Genomic DNA, 13,569 nt, shown 5'->3' with positions numbered 1-13,569 from the left:
GAATGGAGCCTGGGGAGAACCCTCTCCATCTGATGTTCCATTTTTAACGCTATGATATAGCCCTCTTTTTAGGCGTTCAGCCCAAAGTACTTTTGGAACTCCATATAAAGGAGAGGGATGACACTCTGTCCGGTCGAGGGGAAGGGAGCACACATCTTCCCTCTAGGATGGCTTCTTTTAAGCTATTTTTTGCTTTTGGAGGCCTGGCTAGATTGATTACAGCTACAGACCAGGCTGTGCAACTGCCCAGATCCTTTGAAAACTGGGCACAGAGTCTCCTGTAAGTCATAGAAGCTGAAAAAACACAGCCGTCCTTGAACAAAAGAGGAAAATGAGGTCAGAAAAGGAAAGTGCACACAGACTTGGTTCTTTTCACTTTGTGAAAAGGCCAACCAATGTACTGAGAAACACTAGATTGTTTTAATGGGGACCCTTGTGGGAAACGAGGAGAAAGCATTGTGAACTTCAACCACATCGAAACTTCACACAGGCTAGCCTTTGTCAGCCTGTGGGATAAAGAGAGAAAGAGATTCTAAAAGAGAGAGTAGGGAATGGATCCACCCATATGCATTCCTTCCAAGTCGGTTATAGATTATAGTACCTTTGAAAAACATTCTTTTCTGCTTCTCACACATTTTGTAAGACCTGATGAGCCAAAAGTGTTACTGACAGATTCCTTCCAGTCTGGGACCTCATCTGCTAGACTGGATTCTGTAGCAACTAGAATTACTGTTTGACATCTAGGATTCAGTTGTTGGCTTTAGTAAGTTCATCATCTCTTTCCATGAGGGGTAGTCAGGGCAGCGCAGGGCACAGTGTGCAGGTAGAGGGCGATGGTCTCTGATGAGAGTCCGCTCGCAGAAGGATGGGGCTGACTCCCGCTGCCTGCCAAAGAGCCAGGGGAGTAGTGAGTCTTCGACGTCCCCCTGTGCTCACAAGCCAACCAGGAAGCCCAGCGAAGATGATTTTAAAATGCGTTGGGAGAATGTTGGAATGTGCAGGGAATTCCCTGCTGATTTCCCAGACAGTCAAGCATGCACCCAGAGGATTAGGACAGAAAAAGTGAGTCTCACCATTCTTGGGGCTCAGCAGAGCCTGCTTCCTTGCCCACCCTTCCCCGGGCTCCCCTGGCATGGACCTACCGAGCAGACTAGGATCGCTGTTCCGGAAAATCCTAAGGGTCTGCTGCGGGCTCACTTAAAATCCTGGTTTTGATCTAGCAGAAGTGGTGTTGTGTTTAAAATCTCTGCATGGTGGTGAATTCATGAGCCTCCTGGTGAAGGCAGGAAGGAACCGGTTCCTTGTGCTGAGTCATAGCGTAAACCCTCAGGTGAAAAAACCCAACCGCAGAGCAAGCGCAGTCACTGAGTGCATGTGTTCGTGCCAACCTGGGTACCCTCTGTGAAACAAGCCCTGGGGAAAGGTATTGGCTCTTCATTAGATTGTTTTCAGGAACACTCTCAGCCACTGGCAGGTGTTCCATCTGCACCCCAGCTGATGGCCTGCCTTCCTTCCTCCCGGGCCCACTGGTCTAGAGCTGGCAGTGGGATGGAGACCTGCCTGAGGGAGAGAGGGCCCGTGTGTGCTGGCCCCTCTGTCTTCCACTACACAGCTTGGCAGGTGGCCAGGTGCTTATCTGTTGGTTAAACGCCCGAAAGTCTCGGTGCCACCCAGCATCCTTCTCCATTGAAACTGGCTAGCTCAGCCTCCCAGAAATCAGCTGCAGAGCACAACCCAAGGGGCAGTGCAGACCCCTCTGTGGATCAGGACATCAGAGTCCTGACAGATTTTGACAGATTTTGTGGCTTGGTCATGACCAGCTAGAGAGCTCGAGTTCCCACTCCAGTCCCAGGAAACTACCCCCGTGGGCGCCAGGCGTGTTGAGTCTCTCGTCTTGCCTCTTAATGATGTGTTCTTTCCCCTCTGGTCCTCTTGATGTCCCCCCACAGGGTGCAGGCTGCACTGCCCTTGTGGTGGCCGTGGTGGCCCGAAAGCTGGAACTCACCAAAGCAGAGAAGCACGTTCATAACTTCATGATGGACACTCAGCTCACCAAGCGGGTAAGATGCTACACAGCCATGTCTTACGGGGGACTTAACACCACAGTGGAAGCCAATGAGAAAGCAAATGGTCCACCAGGTGCTCATGCCTGTAATACCAGCACTTTAGGAGGCCGAGGTGGGTCGATCACAAGGTCAGGAGATCAAGACCATCCTGGCTAACACGTTGAAACCCCATCTCTACTAAAACTACAAAAAATTAGCTGGACATGGTGGCGGGTGCCTGCAGTCCCAGCTACTCAGGAGGCTGAGGCAAGAGAATTGCTTGAACCCGGGAGGCGGAGGTTGCAGTGAGCCAAGATTGCACCACTGAACTCCAGCCTGGATAACAGAGTGAGATTCCATCTCAAAAAGGAAGGAAGAAAGACAGAAAGACAGAAAGGAAGTGAGAGAAAGAGAGAAGAGAAAGAAAGAGGGAAAGAAAATGGTCATGTCGTATGGGTTTGCACCAGGCTTTTAAAGGGCGTGTTTGAGGGAGCCCCAGACAAAAAATGGAAACAGCATCTTCACACGACGGGTTCCTGCCTTCTGTTCGATCGCTGTGCATGGTTCAGGCAGCCAAATAATTTTCCTGGTAATTTAATTAATAGCCTACAATGGTATAACCTGCCCCTTTGCCTGATGAAAATCACCCAGTATGAGGCAATGTTTTTTGTTTATGCTCAAGTATTTTCAGGATTCTCATTAGGAAGGGCAAAACTATATTGAAAATGTACCTAAAACTATAAAAGTATATTGAAAATGTACCTAAGTCTAATCCTTTAAAAAAAAAATCATTTAAAGAATCATTCTAGGCCAGGCATGATGGCTCCACCTGTAATCCCAGCACTTTGGGAGGCTGAGGCAGGTAGATCACGAGGTCAAGAGATTGAGACCATCCTGGCCAACATGGTGAAATGCCGTCTCTACTGAAAATACAAACATTAGCTGGGCATGGTGGCAGGCGCCTGTAGTCCCAGCTACTCAGGAGGCTGAGGCAGGAGAATCACTTGAATCCAGGAAGCGGAGGTTGCAGTGAGCCGAGATCACGCCACTGCACTCCAGCCTGGGTGACAGAGCGAGACTCCATCTCAAAAAAAAAAAAAAAAAAGGAATCATTCTAGTAGAGCCCACATTCCTAAATAAAATTGTTCATCAAAACGTTATCATCCAATTTTTCCTTTTTGGGTTTTCTGGGTAACGTTTCTCACTTGAACCATTACGAAAGTGGCTATGGAAGATGAAAATCTGAAAATATGCAGGAATGGGTAGACCATCTAGCTGCTGAAAGTTGGATACCCCACTGAATTGTCAGAGACGAAAAGGCCCATTTAGAAGAGACAGATACAAGCCTTCCAGAATAACAGCAGGCCAAATGGGCAAGGCAGGAGTTGTTTATTCAAGGACAGCTTTTATGGAAAATTCTTTAGAACTACAGCCTGAAGGAAGGTGAGTAAGATGATTTCCTGCAAGACTGTCCTCTTTCTGAGACGAGGCAGAATTAAAACCCTGTGCCCGTGTCTTGGCCTCCATAGTCTTTTTCATTTAGGACTAAAGTAGGTTAAGGAACCCGTGAGCAACCAAATGTTGCTTTGGGTTTTTGAAAGCTACAGAAAATATTCAGTGATTAATGTTGCGCCGCAGCAACAGTGTGTTAGAAATAGAGACAAAGGCAGGAAGGAAGAACAAAAAGAGAGAGAGAGAGAGAATGACAGAGGGAGCTGCGAGGGAGCTCTCGGGGAAGGCAGTGGGAGAGTGTGCAGTGGCCAAGGCCTCTCCAGTTTCTCAGCAGAATTATTTATGGTGTTTGATTGTTTGGTCTTTGATTACATTTATTGGATTTTGTGAAGAGCCTTCACAGATGTTAAAAGGAACTGGTACAGGCAAATATTCTTATGTTGTTGACATTCAAGTGTTTGTACTTGGTACATCACGGCCCTGAGCTATCAGCTGCACCAAAAAAAGCCATGATTTGTCACATCACGATGGCAGTGATTGAAGGCTGTTACCACAGTAAGGCCTGCCAGGAACCCTGCCACTTGGCCACTCTCCTTCAGCCTCCTCTAATAATGGGTGCAAAAGTCATGCTCAGTATTGAGGAAATTACTCGAGTTATTGAAACACCTAAATGCAAATCCACTTGCATCTATTTTCCTGAAGCAATTTACTGAGGTTTCACTGAATTGAAACTACATGCTGGAGTGAGGGCAGGGAGATGTTTTGCCTCCAAAGCCTTCTCATAAGCTGTTTACCAAGAGTAGAGACATTAGCAGTTTCTCTGTTTATTCTGGTTTTCTTTTTGAAGCCAAGTATATTCTTTGTATTTGGTGTTATTCCTTTGTCCTCTCCATTTTTCACGAAGTAAATCAGACGCTAGAGGAAAATAAAGCTGAGGAAAGCCAGCTCCTTTGTATGCCAGGAAAATAAACAATTTTTCTGCAATATAATTGTAGAAGATGAGACTGTGGTTGCTAATTTTAATCTTTCAAAAATGATTCCCTAACATCCTCCTCAATTCCACTTACTTCTTGAAAAGTAGGACTGAAAATCAAATCAACAAATATTTATTGCTCATCCATGAATGTAAGGTAGCTTTTTAATTGAATAACATCTCATTTTTCTGAGAACACTTAAATCTGTTGAAATGTCCCTTTAATATCTAATATCTTTTCTCAAGGAAATAAACAACACAGGAGGGATGGTTCTTACAGAGAGAAGATTTTCAAAGCTGGCAGGACTAGAACTTCTGAAGGTTCTTTTACATAACCTTAATTGAAACGAAACTGGATGTATGCATCCTTGGCCTGCTCTGGTTTGAGCTGACTTTGAACTGCTCACAAGAGAACCCCACCTTTCTTCCCCTGGGGATACCTGGCCTGCCCTCTGTCCTCTCCAAATGGCCCATTGTGTCCAGCTGGAGTGGCTCATTGGTCAAGAAGATGCTAAGCAGCTGGGTGCAGTGGCTCATGCCTGTAATCCCAGCACTTTGGGAGGCCGAGGCAGGTGGATCACAAGGTCAGGAGTTCGAGACCAGCCTGACCAACATGGTGAAGCCCTGTCTCTATGAAAAATACAAAAATTAGCAGGGCGTGGTGGTGTGCTCCTGTAATCCTAGCTACTCAGGAGGCTGAGACAGGAGAATCACTTGAATCTGGGAGGTGGAATTTACAGTGAGCTGAGATCCTGCCACTGCACTCCAGACTGGGCAACAGAGCAAGACTCTGTCAAAAAAAAAAAAAAATAGAAATACTCACTCTCAGATCAGACATGATCCTTAGAAACTCTTGTCTGGGCACGGTGGCTCACACCTGTAATGCCAGCACTTTGGGAGGCTGAGGCGGATAGATCACGAGGTCAGGAGATGAGACCTTCCTGGCTAACACGGTGAAACCCTGTCTCTACAAAAAAAAAAAAAAAAAAAATTAGCCAGGCGTAGTGGCACATGCCTATAGTCCCAGGTACTTGGGAGGCTGAGGCAGGAGAATTGCTTCAACCCGGGAGGCGGAGGTTGCAGTGAGCCGAGATTGCACCACTGTACTCCAGCCTGGGCAACTGAGCGAGACTCCATCTCAAAAAAAAAAAAAAAACAAAAAGAGATGCTAAGCTCAGTCTATTCATAACATCTCAGTGAATTCTCAGAGAAAGATCCAACGTGAAGGAGTTTACTGTGGCATAATTTCAACCTCTTCGGAGTGGACAATTCGCAGATTCGAAAGATAAAAGCAGTCTCTTACTGGTATATGCAACCTTGATGCTTCAAACACCTAAGCAAAACGAAAAAGGAATTGTAGATATTAATCATAAAAAAATACCCAAATTGTTCTAGTGTTTATTCATCCTGTCTTGCTCTAAAGGCTGCAGCCTAGCCTTTGCCATGAGAGCCAGCACTATTTTTATTTATTTATTTATTTATTTGTGGGGAGGGAAGAGGGTCTGATAGCACTGGCTAAGAACTCAGTTTCTGGTTTTCTTGAATCCTGTGCTTATCTTCTTTCTTTGTATCAACTCTGGCAGCAACGTCATTTCTGTATTTAATTCAATCAGATCTTCCCACACTGACTTCGCATTGTTGCTGCCATTGTTATTCTATAATTATAACTTATTGCTAACCTCTGGGCTACTAGATAAGTATATTTAAGTACATGATTCACAGAGGGACTGGAAGAAAGATACTAGAGCCCCATCTTTTCTGCCACTCAGTGCTTCCATGTCCCCAACATTCTGTTTTATGTAACTAAACAAGTCCATCACAGAGGTCACTCCTTGGGTGCCACACTCTGTACTCTGGGGGCACCAAGATGGGTAAGAGGTGGTCCTTACCTCCATCCTTGACCTCTGGTGGCTGACTGCCCTCAGAGAGCACTTCTTATAAGAGGTAGAGTGGGCTGGGTGCGGTGGCTCATGCCTGTAATCCCAGCACTTTGCAAGGCTGACGTGGGCAGATCACTTGAGGTCAGGAGTTCAAGACTAGCCTGACGACCATGGTGAAACCCCGTCTCTACTAAAAATACAAAAAATTAGCCAAGCGTGGTGGGCGCCTGTAATCCCAGCTTCTCGGGAGGCTGAGGCAGGAGAATTGCTTGAACCCACGAGGCGGAGATTACAGTGAGCTGAGATCGCGCCGCTGCACTCCAGCCTGGGCGACAGAGCAAGACTCCATCTCAAAAAAAAAAAAAAAAAAAAAAAAAGGCAGAGTGGGCTGCTACGGACACCCTTGGTTTGAGAGGTACCATGGACCGGAGATATTTTCTTTGTGGTACCTCCTCTCCACATCAAGCCACAGTGAGCAGAACCTTCAGACAGCACAGTGTGCTGAGGATCATATCTCCTTCTTGCTGCAAGGGTTTCTTGCCCCAAGTAGCTCATCCAAGTACACTTCCCCGTGAATTCTATGAGTAAGACCAAAACGAAACCCACAACTTCCCTAAACTAGTTCCTTCTCCTAACTTCCCTGGTGTGCTCCTGACACGGTGTTCTTCCAGACTCCAGGCCTAAAGACTTAGCCCCATTTCTGACTCCTCTGGGCCCTGAACCCCACAGGGGTCTGAACACTTTCTTTGTCTGATTCGACCTTGCCTAGGCTGTTCATGCATGCGCGCTTCTCCAGGGCCTCTGCCCCATCACTCTTGAAGCCGCCGTCTTCTGTCTTGCGCTATCACAGCAGCCTGCTACCTGCTCTCCTCACTTGGGCCTCCCTCTCCCAAGTCATCCTGCACTTTGCTTCCCCATGGATCTCCTTAGACTCTCAGGCAAACTCCTCTACATATTACTTCCTGCTCAAAAACCTTTAAGTAATTCCCCCACCTACAATCTCCTGAATGACACTAAAGACAACTTTTCTTTAATTACAAGCATATGCCAAAGTTTGATCATAATCTTGCTAGAAGAAAATTTTCTTCAGCAGCCTAATTCAAAGATTACTCTTAGTAGTGGTATTTCATAGGAAAAACAATGGTAGCCATTGCTATGCCAGATATAGAAGGTTTAGCTAAAGGACTGCTAATGGACAGCTGGTTGGGCTCAAGAGTGGATTTCCAGAACAAGTCTTTATCTCTTTATAATTGATCGGATAATCAATAGGGCAGTTATCAGGAATGCTAATTCTCCCCAGAAGAGGATTATAAATTACATCACACACAAGAATCTGTCCCAAACAGAGTGGGTACAGGTTTTTTGTTTTAGCAACAGTCACAGAAATATTGTGTGTTTAAGCCAGAAGGACCCTCAGGGAAGAGCCACTCCAACACAGATGAGAAGACGAAGGCCCAGAAAGGGGTGAGGAGGCCCCCACTCTATGCAAGATCCAGTTGCTCTCAGACCATTAGGCAGGCAGCTTTAGGGTGGTCAGTTTCTTGGAACTCAGCGTGGGGTTAGGGTCCCAGGCCTGCTGAAGAGAAAAGCCAGCTTAACTCTACCCTAACTGAGTATCACATAAATAGCATTATAGAATTATCCACCACCCATTACCATACTGCTACAGGGAGAACCTCAAGCTCCAACTTTGAACAACGGAAATATATCTCCTCTCTCTCCACCCAATTTCCTGCCAGCCAGAGAGGTGGAGCTCCCAGTTCTAAGTGGTCAGTGAGGGCCTCCGGGTCAGGCAGGCAGAGAAGCCTGCAAAGGGAGTGTGGAATAGAACAGGGGGAGGAAAAAGAGGAGGTGCAAGCAGAGTGATGAAAGAGAGGGCAACCGGGGAAGCCAGAGCAAGTCTGCGGGGTGGTGATGAGGGGAGAGTGGGCTTGGCAAATGGGAAAGAGGAACCGGCCCCCTTCTCTAGTCCTATATGTAATGGACACCTTCAGTCAAGGGCCGGCTTGTAGGTTCTCCGATAGTGATCTGATCCTCACTCAGCCTAGTTTCAACCTGTGTAACTCCTTCAAGTTACAGTCATGTACTGCGTAACAACGTTTCAGTCAGTGATGGAGCGCATATACCAAGGTGGTCTCAGAAGGCTCTAACAGAGCTGAAAAATTCCTCTCCCCTAGTGATTTGTGTTACCGTTGCCTGCAGTGCAGAAATGTGCCATATAGGCTTGTAGCCTAGGAGCGATAGGCTACACCATACAGCCTAGGGGGTGTAGTGGGCTGTACCATCTAGGTTTGTTTAAGTACAGTCTGTGATGTTCACACAGTGAAGAAATTGTCCAAGATGCATGTATTTAAATCACACCCACCGGCCGGGCCTCCCTTCCCCGTCTCCAACCTCCAAGTAGAATACTTCTCTGGCAAGGGTTCCTGGCAGCATAAAGGGCATGCTAGTGATTTCTTCTCTGGGGGGCTCTGCTAAGGGGACTCCTGTAATTTCCCAGGACTCCTGGGGCTGCTGGAGGCTTAGGGTGCCCAAGAAAGGTGCTCCTTTCAACCCCCTTGTACTCCTGCCCCAAGCATTCTTGCCGCAACCGACAGCCCCTCTGTAATAGCAAGTAGCAGATTACCTGGGCAGAGAGGTGGCCAGAGCAAGTCATTGACATGGGATGCTATGGCCAAGAGCTCAAGGAAGCGATGTGTGTTCTGTTGTATGTTTTCTTGCGGGCTGGGGAAATTAGAGGGAAGGAAGCTGATGTTTATCGGAAGAGGAGAATATTAACAAAGATACCATGTATTGAGGCATATGGCCAGGGTCTGTACTCATGTTTTAAGTATATTCTCATTTAGTCAACACAGTAATCCCATTTCACAGATGCAGGTAGCACTTGCATCACTCTCTAGCCCCGGACCCTGCTTTGTTGTTGTGGTTTTTTAAGTGCTTGTTACCTGATGCTATAATATAAACTGCATACCATCTTCTCCACAAGATTGTAAGTTCCATAAGGGCAGGAATGTTATTGATTTGTTCACTGTGGTACCCTTACTTGCTAGTACAATGTCTGGCCCATCATAGGTGCTCATTAATTGTTCCTCAAATGTATGAATAAAGAGAGAGTCTCATAGAGTTCGGTAGTGGGTCCAAGATAGAGCTCACGATCACATCTATTTGTCAAGTTTTTCTGAGGGTTAATGAAACAGTGCAGACATACATGCTTAGCACAGATCCTGGCACACAGTAAGCACTCAGTATATGTTAGCTGTCACAATAATTTTCAAGGTCTTCATTGGACCACTTTCTTGTCCAGGCCCATTAATTTTAGAGCCCTTCCTAAAGTGGGTCATAGAGCCCATTCTCTGGCCCCAATCAGCGTGAAAGCAATTTTTTTGGTGGAGAGTTTCTGGGCTTGCGGAAAACAATCAGCCCATTTTGGAGGCAGGACAGCTGGACTTCCATTCACTTCCCTCCTAACCATCCCCAAACCCACCCGATTGTGGCCAATGTTGAGCCACTCTTTCTGGCTTGCTGCTTTCATCTTAAGCCCTGCCCCCTCGCACTGCTGCACCCTAAGAGCGTCTTTTGGCCCTGGTGCCTCTGCCCACCAGGAGAGGTCAGGAGGTACCCAAGCCTCCATCAAGGAAGGGTGCGTGGAGCCCTTCGGAGGCTCGGCAAATCTGAGGAAGGGCATATGACCTCATCTGCTCCTGACCCCAGCAATGCTTAGACCAATCAGCCAGGTGAACTGGAGGGAGACCCTGGCCACAATAGCATTTACCGTCCACCTGGGAAAGCCCAGTGCAGTTAAAAGCCTATTTCTTTTTCTCTCGCAGATATTGATCTACTTAGCTTTGTGCCAGACTGTTTGCTGGTAATTAATTTCAGAGTCAGTGCAAGGGCTGGCAGTTAACATCACTTTCCCGAATGCACAGCGGCCTCCCTCCAAACTCATAAAGATGATGTGACTGCCTCTGTCAGCTACCCGGGCTGTGCTGTGACTTCAATATCTTACATTTGGGCTGACTTTAAGTGTGGGACCTGGACTCCGTGTTCTGTCACATTGCTAAGTGAGGGCCATGATGATTTAAAAAAAAAAAAAAAAAAATCCAATGTTCTTTCCAATTCCTTGATCCTGGAAAACAGGAAATGATTTTGTTTGTCTTTCCTTCAGTCCACATGAAAACCTTCTGCTCTTCCTGGACCTGGCTCTTGTTTTGACTTTGCCATTAGCTAGCTGTGTGATTCTGGCTCTCACATCCCATCTCTGAAGTGGTTTCCTCATATGTTCAATGAGGGGTTTGAGCTAGATGATATTAACTAATATCTGTATGGTACTTTACATTTTATGCAGCATTCAAACCCACACTGACTCAGTTTGCCATTTATAATTGTCTAGTCTTGGGCTGCGTCTCGGTTTCTTCATCTGAAAAATGTGGATAATGTTAGCACCTCCCCGATGGGGTTGTGGTAAGGATTAAAGGAGCTTAGACATATGAAGTACTCAGACCTGTGGCTGCACCTGGTAGATGTTAGCTGTTGCCTCCAGCACCATCATCACTGCCTCATAGCAGCCCTCTTTATTTTTCACATCTTACAGATAATGAAGCATTTGCTCCTAAACTGCTTAATAATTGACAGAGCAGGGATTCACCTGCGGACTTTCCCGTTTCCTTGAGGCTTTCCTAAGAGGCTAAGTGCCTAGGGAAACTGAAGAAATGACACATCCAATTGCCCCCTCTCCCTGCAAGAGGAGGGCAATAGTATTCAATGTGTGCTCTGCAGAGAGCGAGGCTTCCCTTGCGTGCTGCCTTTTTTGCCAGGAGGCTGCTGTTTACTCTAGTTCCCTGAGCAGAACCCCAGAGACCACAGTGTCCTCTCCTGGACATCCACCGTTTCCAACTTCTCACCACAACCTGCTTCCTTTCAAGCAAGAAAGTACTAGAGGCGGGCAATTAAGTCATTTAAAACTATTTTCATGGTGGATCTTTACTGCATTTTTAAAAAGCAATATTTATGTCCCTTAGACATTTCTGAGAAGACTTAGCTGTTCTTTTAAAAACATCACTTCAGCGCCAATGAAAAATATAATCCAGCCTTAGTAATAAATTTTTAAAACATACACACACAAAAGTTATCAGCCTGCAAAACAAGGTTTCCTAGCCTTCCCATACGTCTCAGTATTTTAACAACGTCCCATCTGTTGATGTCAGTCTGAAGAAGCAGGTCTATAGTCTCTAATTTTATTAAAATCCTTTCTGGCTAGTAACCTGATTTCTATTAGGCTGGCCTACTTATTTCCAGGCCCCAGGCCTGTGGACCTGTGCCAATCTGCATGACTGACAGAAATGGGGATGGTTAATCAAAAATCTGTTTAGCGTGTGCTTAATAAGGAATGTTTTCTCTTGCTCTTGTTACTAATTGCTGAGGATGTCTGTGTTTGGATTAAAACTTTGTCCCCTGCCATCTGGATGCCATTGATATGTCTCAGCTCAGTCGTGAGCCTGGTGATATCAGTGGTTTCCATGTCAACAGATGACAGCGTCATATGTTGAAACGTGTGATTGCAATGCACAGTGAAGGAGCCAGCCTTGGGAAAGAGGAAGCTCTGGTTTCACACCTAAATATCTTCACTGATTTTCAGACATTGCTTTGAAATTATTTCCGTTTTGTGCTAATTACATTTACATGTAAAATTGCAGTGCAAATGTTTTTGGCCATTTGGGAAAGGAGACAATGGGCTTATTGGTACCTATAGTTCCAATTAGTGGGAAAGACATTTTCTCAAAGAAGTCTTTTAAAATCTCCAGCTGATAGGAAATCTGTCTACTCTCTGAATCCAAGCAACCTACCATATACACTAAGTGGCAATCTCAGGTGAAGCTCAGAAGTCTGCATGTAAGGGCAGCAGTGGTATATTGCTAGCTATTTTCCAGGGGGACCCCGGTACTCAAGGTCTTTCTCATGCAACCTGTCTAAATATAGCATCAGCAATAGCACTCAAGAGACAGTACTGAAATAATCAAAAAAAAAGAAGAAAGAAAGAAAGAGAGAGAGAGAAAAGAGAAGAAAGAAAAGAAAAAGGAAAGGAAGGAAGAAAGAAAGAGAGAGAGAAAGAAAGAAAGAAAGAACCCTTCAATTTAGCTCTAGTCTGCAGTGTCCAACACAAGATTAATAGCAGATGAATTTTTATCACCTTTTCTTTCTTTTCTTTTCTTTTCTTTTTTTTTTTTCTTGAGACGGAGTTTCACTCTTGTTGCCCAGGCTGGAGTATGGCACGATCTCAGCTCATTGCAACCTCCGCCTTCCAGGTTCAAGCAAGTCTCCTGCCTCAGTCTCCCAAGTAGCTAGTATTACAGGCATGAGCCACCATACCTGGCATATTTTGTATTTTTTGTAGAGACAGCTTTGACCATGTTGTCCAGGCTGGTCTTGAACTCCTGACCTCAGGTGATCCACCTGCCTCGGCCTCCAAAGTTCTGAGATTACAGGCGGGAGCCACCGTGCCTGGCCTTAATCATCTTTTCTAGGAGTTCCGTGATTTTGGTTAAGAAAATAGATCATTGCAAAATCGTTTCCTCATGAGGTAGACTACAGTAGCAACCACACACACACAAAATATTATGTGAACCTAAGAAAATGAACCTGATAGCAGCCTGCTTTATTTATTCTTCCTTAGATCAAGAATGCTGCAGCCAATGTCCTTCGGGAAACGTGGTTAATCTATAAACACACAAAGCTGCTAAAGAAGATTGACCATGCCAAAGTCAGGAAACACCAGAGGAAGTTCCTCCAAGCTATCCACCAGTGAGTATGCCAGAGCGGTTCAGCCATCAGATAACCACATTGGGAGCGGTGGGACTCCTACAACTCTGTCAGTAGCTTCTCATATAGTTAGGAGGCACAGAAGAAATCCATTCTGTTCCACTCAACAAGTGGAGTGGTGAAGTGGGTCTGATCACTCACTGACTGCACTAGCCACATGCCAGAAATTGGGCAGGCTGTTATGGAAGGTAAAAACTAGAGTAAGAACCTCTAAGGGCTTCTACATTCTACACACACACACCCACACACATCACACACACCATACACACCACACACAAACACCACACACACACCCCACACACACCTCACACACACCATACACACCACACACAAACACCACACACACACCCCACACACACCTCACACACATCATACACACCACACACCACACACACCACACACC

General features: G+C 45.9%; 1 protein-coding gene across 5 annotated transcripts in view; it reads left to right on the top strand.

Annotated features, from left to right (window-relative positions):
* KCNN3 (potassium channel, calcium activated intermediate/small conductance subfamily N alpha, member 3) overlaps nt 1–13,569 on the top strand; it is a 177,343-nt gene that overhangs the window by 151,975 nt on the left and 11,799 nt on the right. For all 5 annotated transcript variants that reach the window (XM_011928234.1, XM_011928233.1, XM_011928232.1 and 2 more), the window contains 2 exons: nt 1,950–2,060; nt 13,021–13,148. In XM_011928234.1, coding sequence (XP_011783624.1) covers nt 1,950–2,060; nt 13,021–13,148 — 239 coding nt within the window. The remainder of the gene's footprint in view (nt 1–1,949; nt 2,061–13,020; nt 13,149–13,569) is intronic.

Source organism: Colobus angolensis, unplaced genomic scaffold (assembly GCF_000951035.1).
Source record: "Colobus angolensis palliatus isolate OR3802 unplaced genomic scaffold, Cang.pa_1.0 Scaffold77, whole genome shotgun sequence".
In the NCBI taxonomy this organism is placed as follows: domain Eukaryota; kingdom Metazoa; phylum Chordata; class Mammalia; order Primates; family Cercopithecidae; genus Colobus; species Colobus angolensis.
Note: the sequence above shows the minus strand (reverse complement) of the source record. Positions and strands in the feature narration are given on the sequence as shown.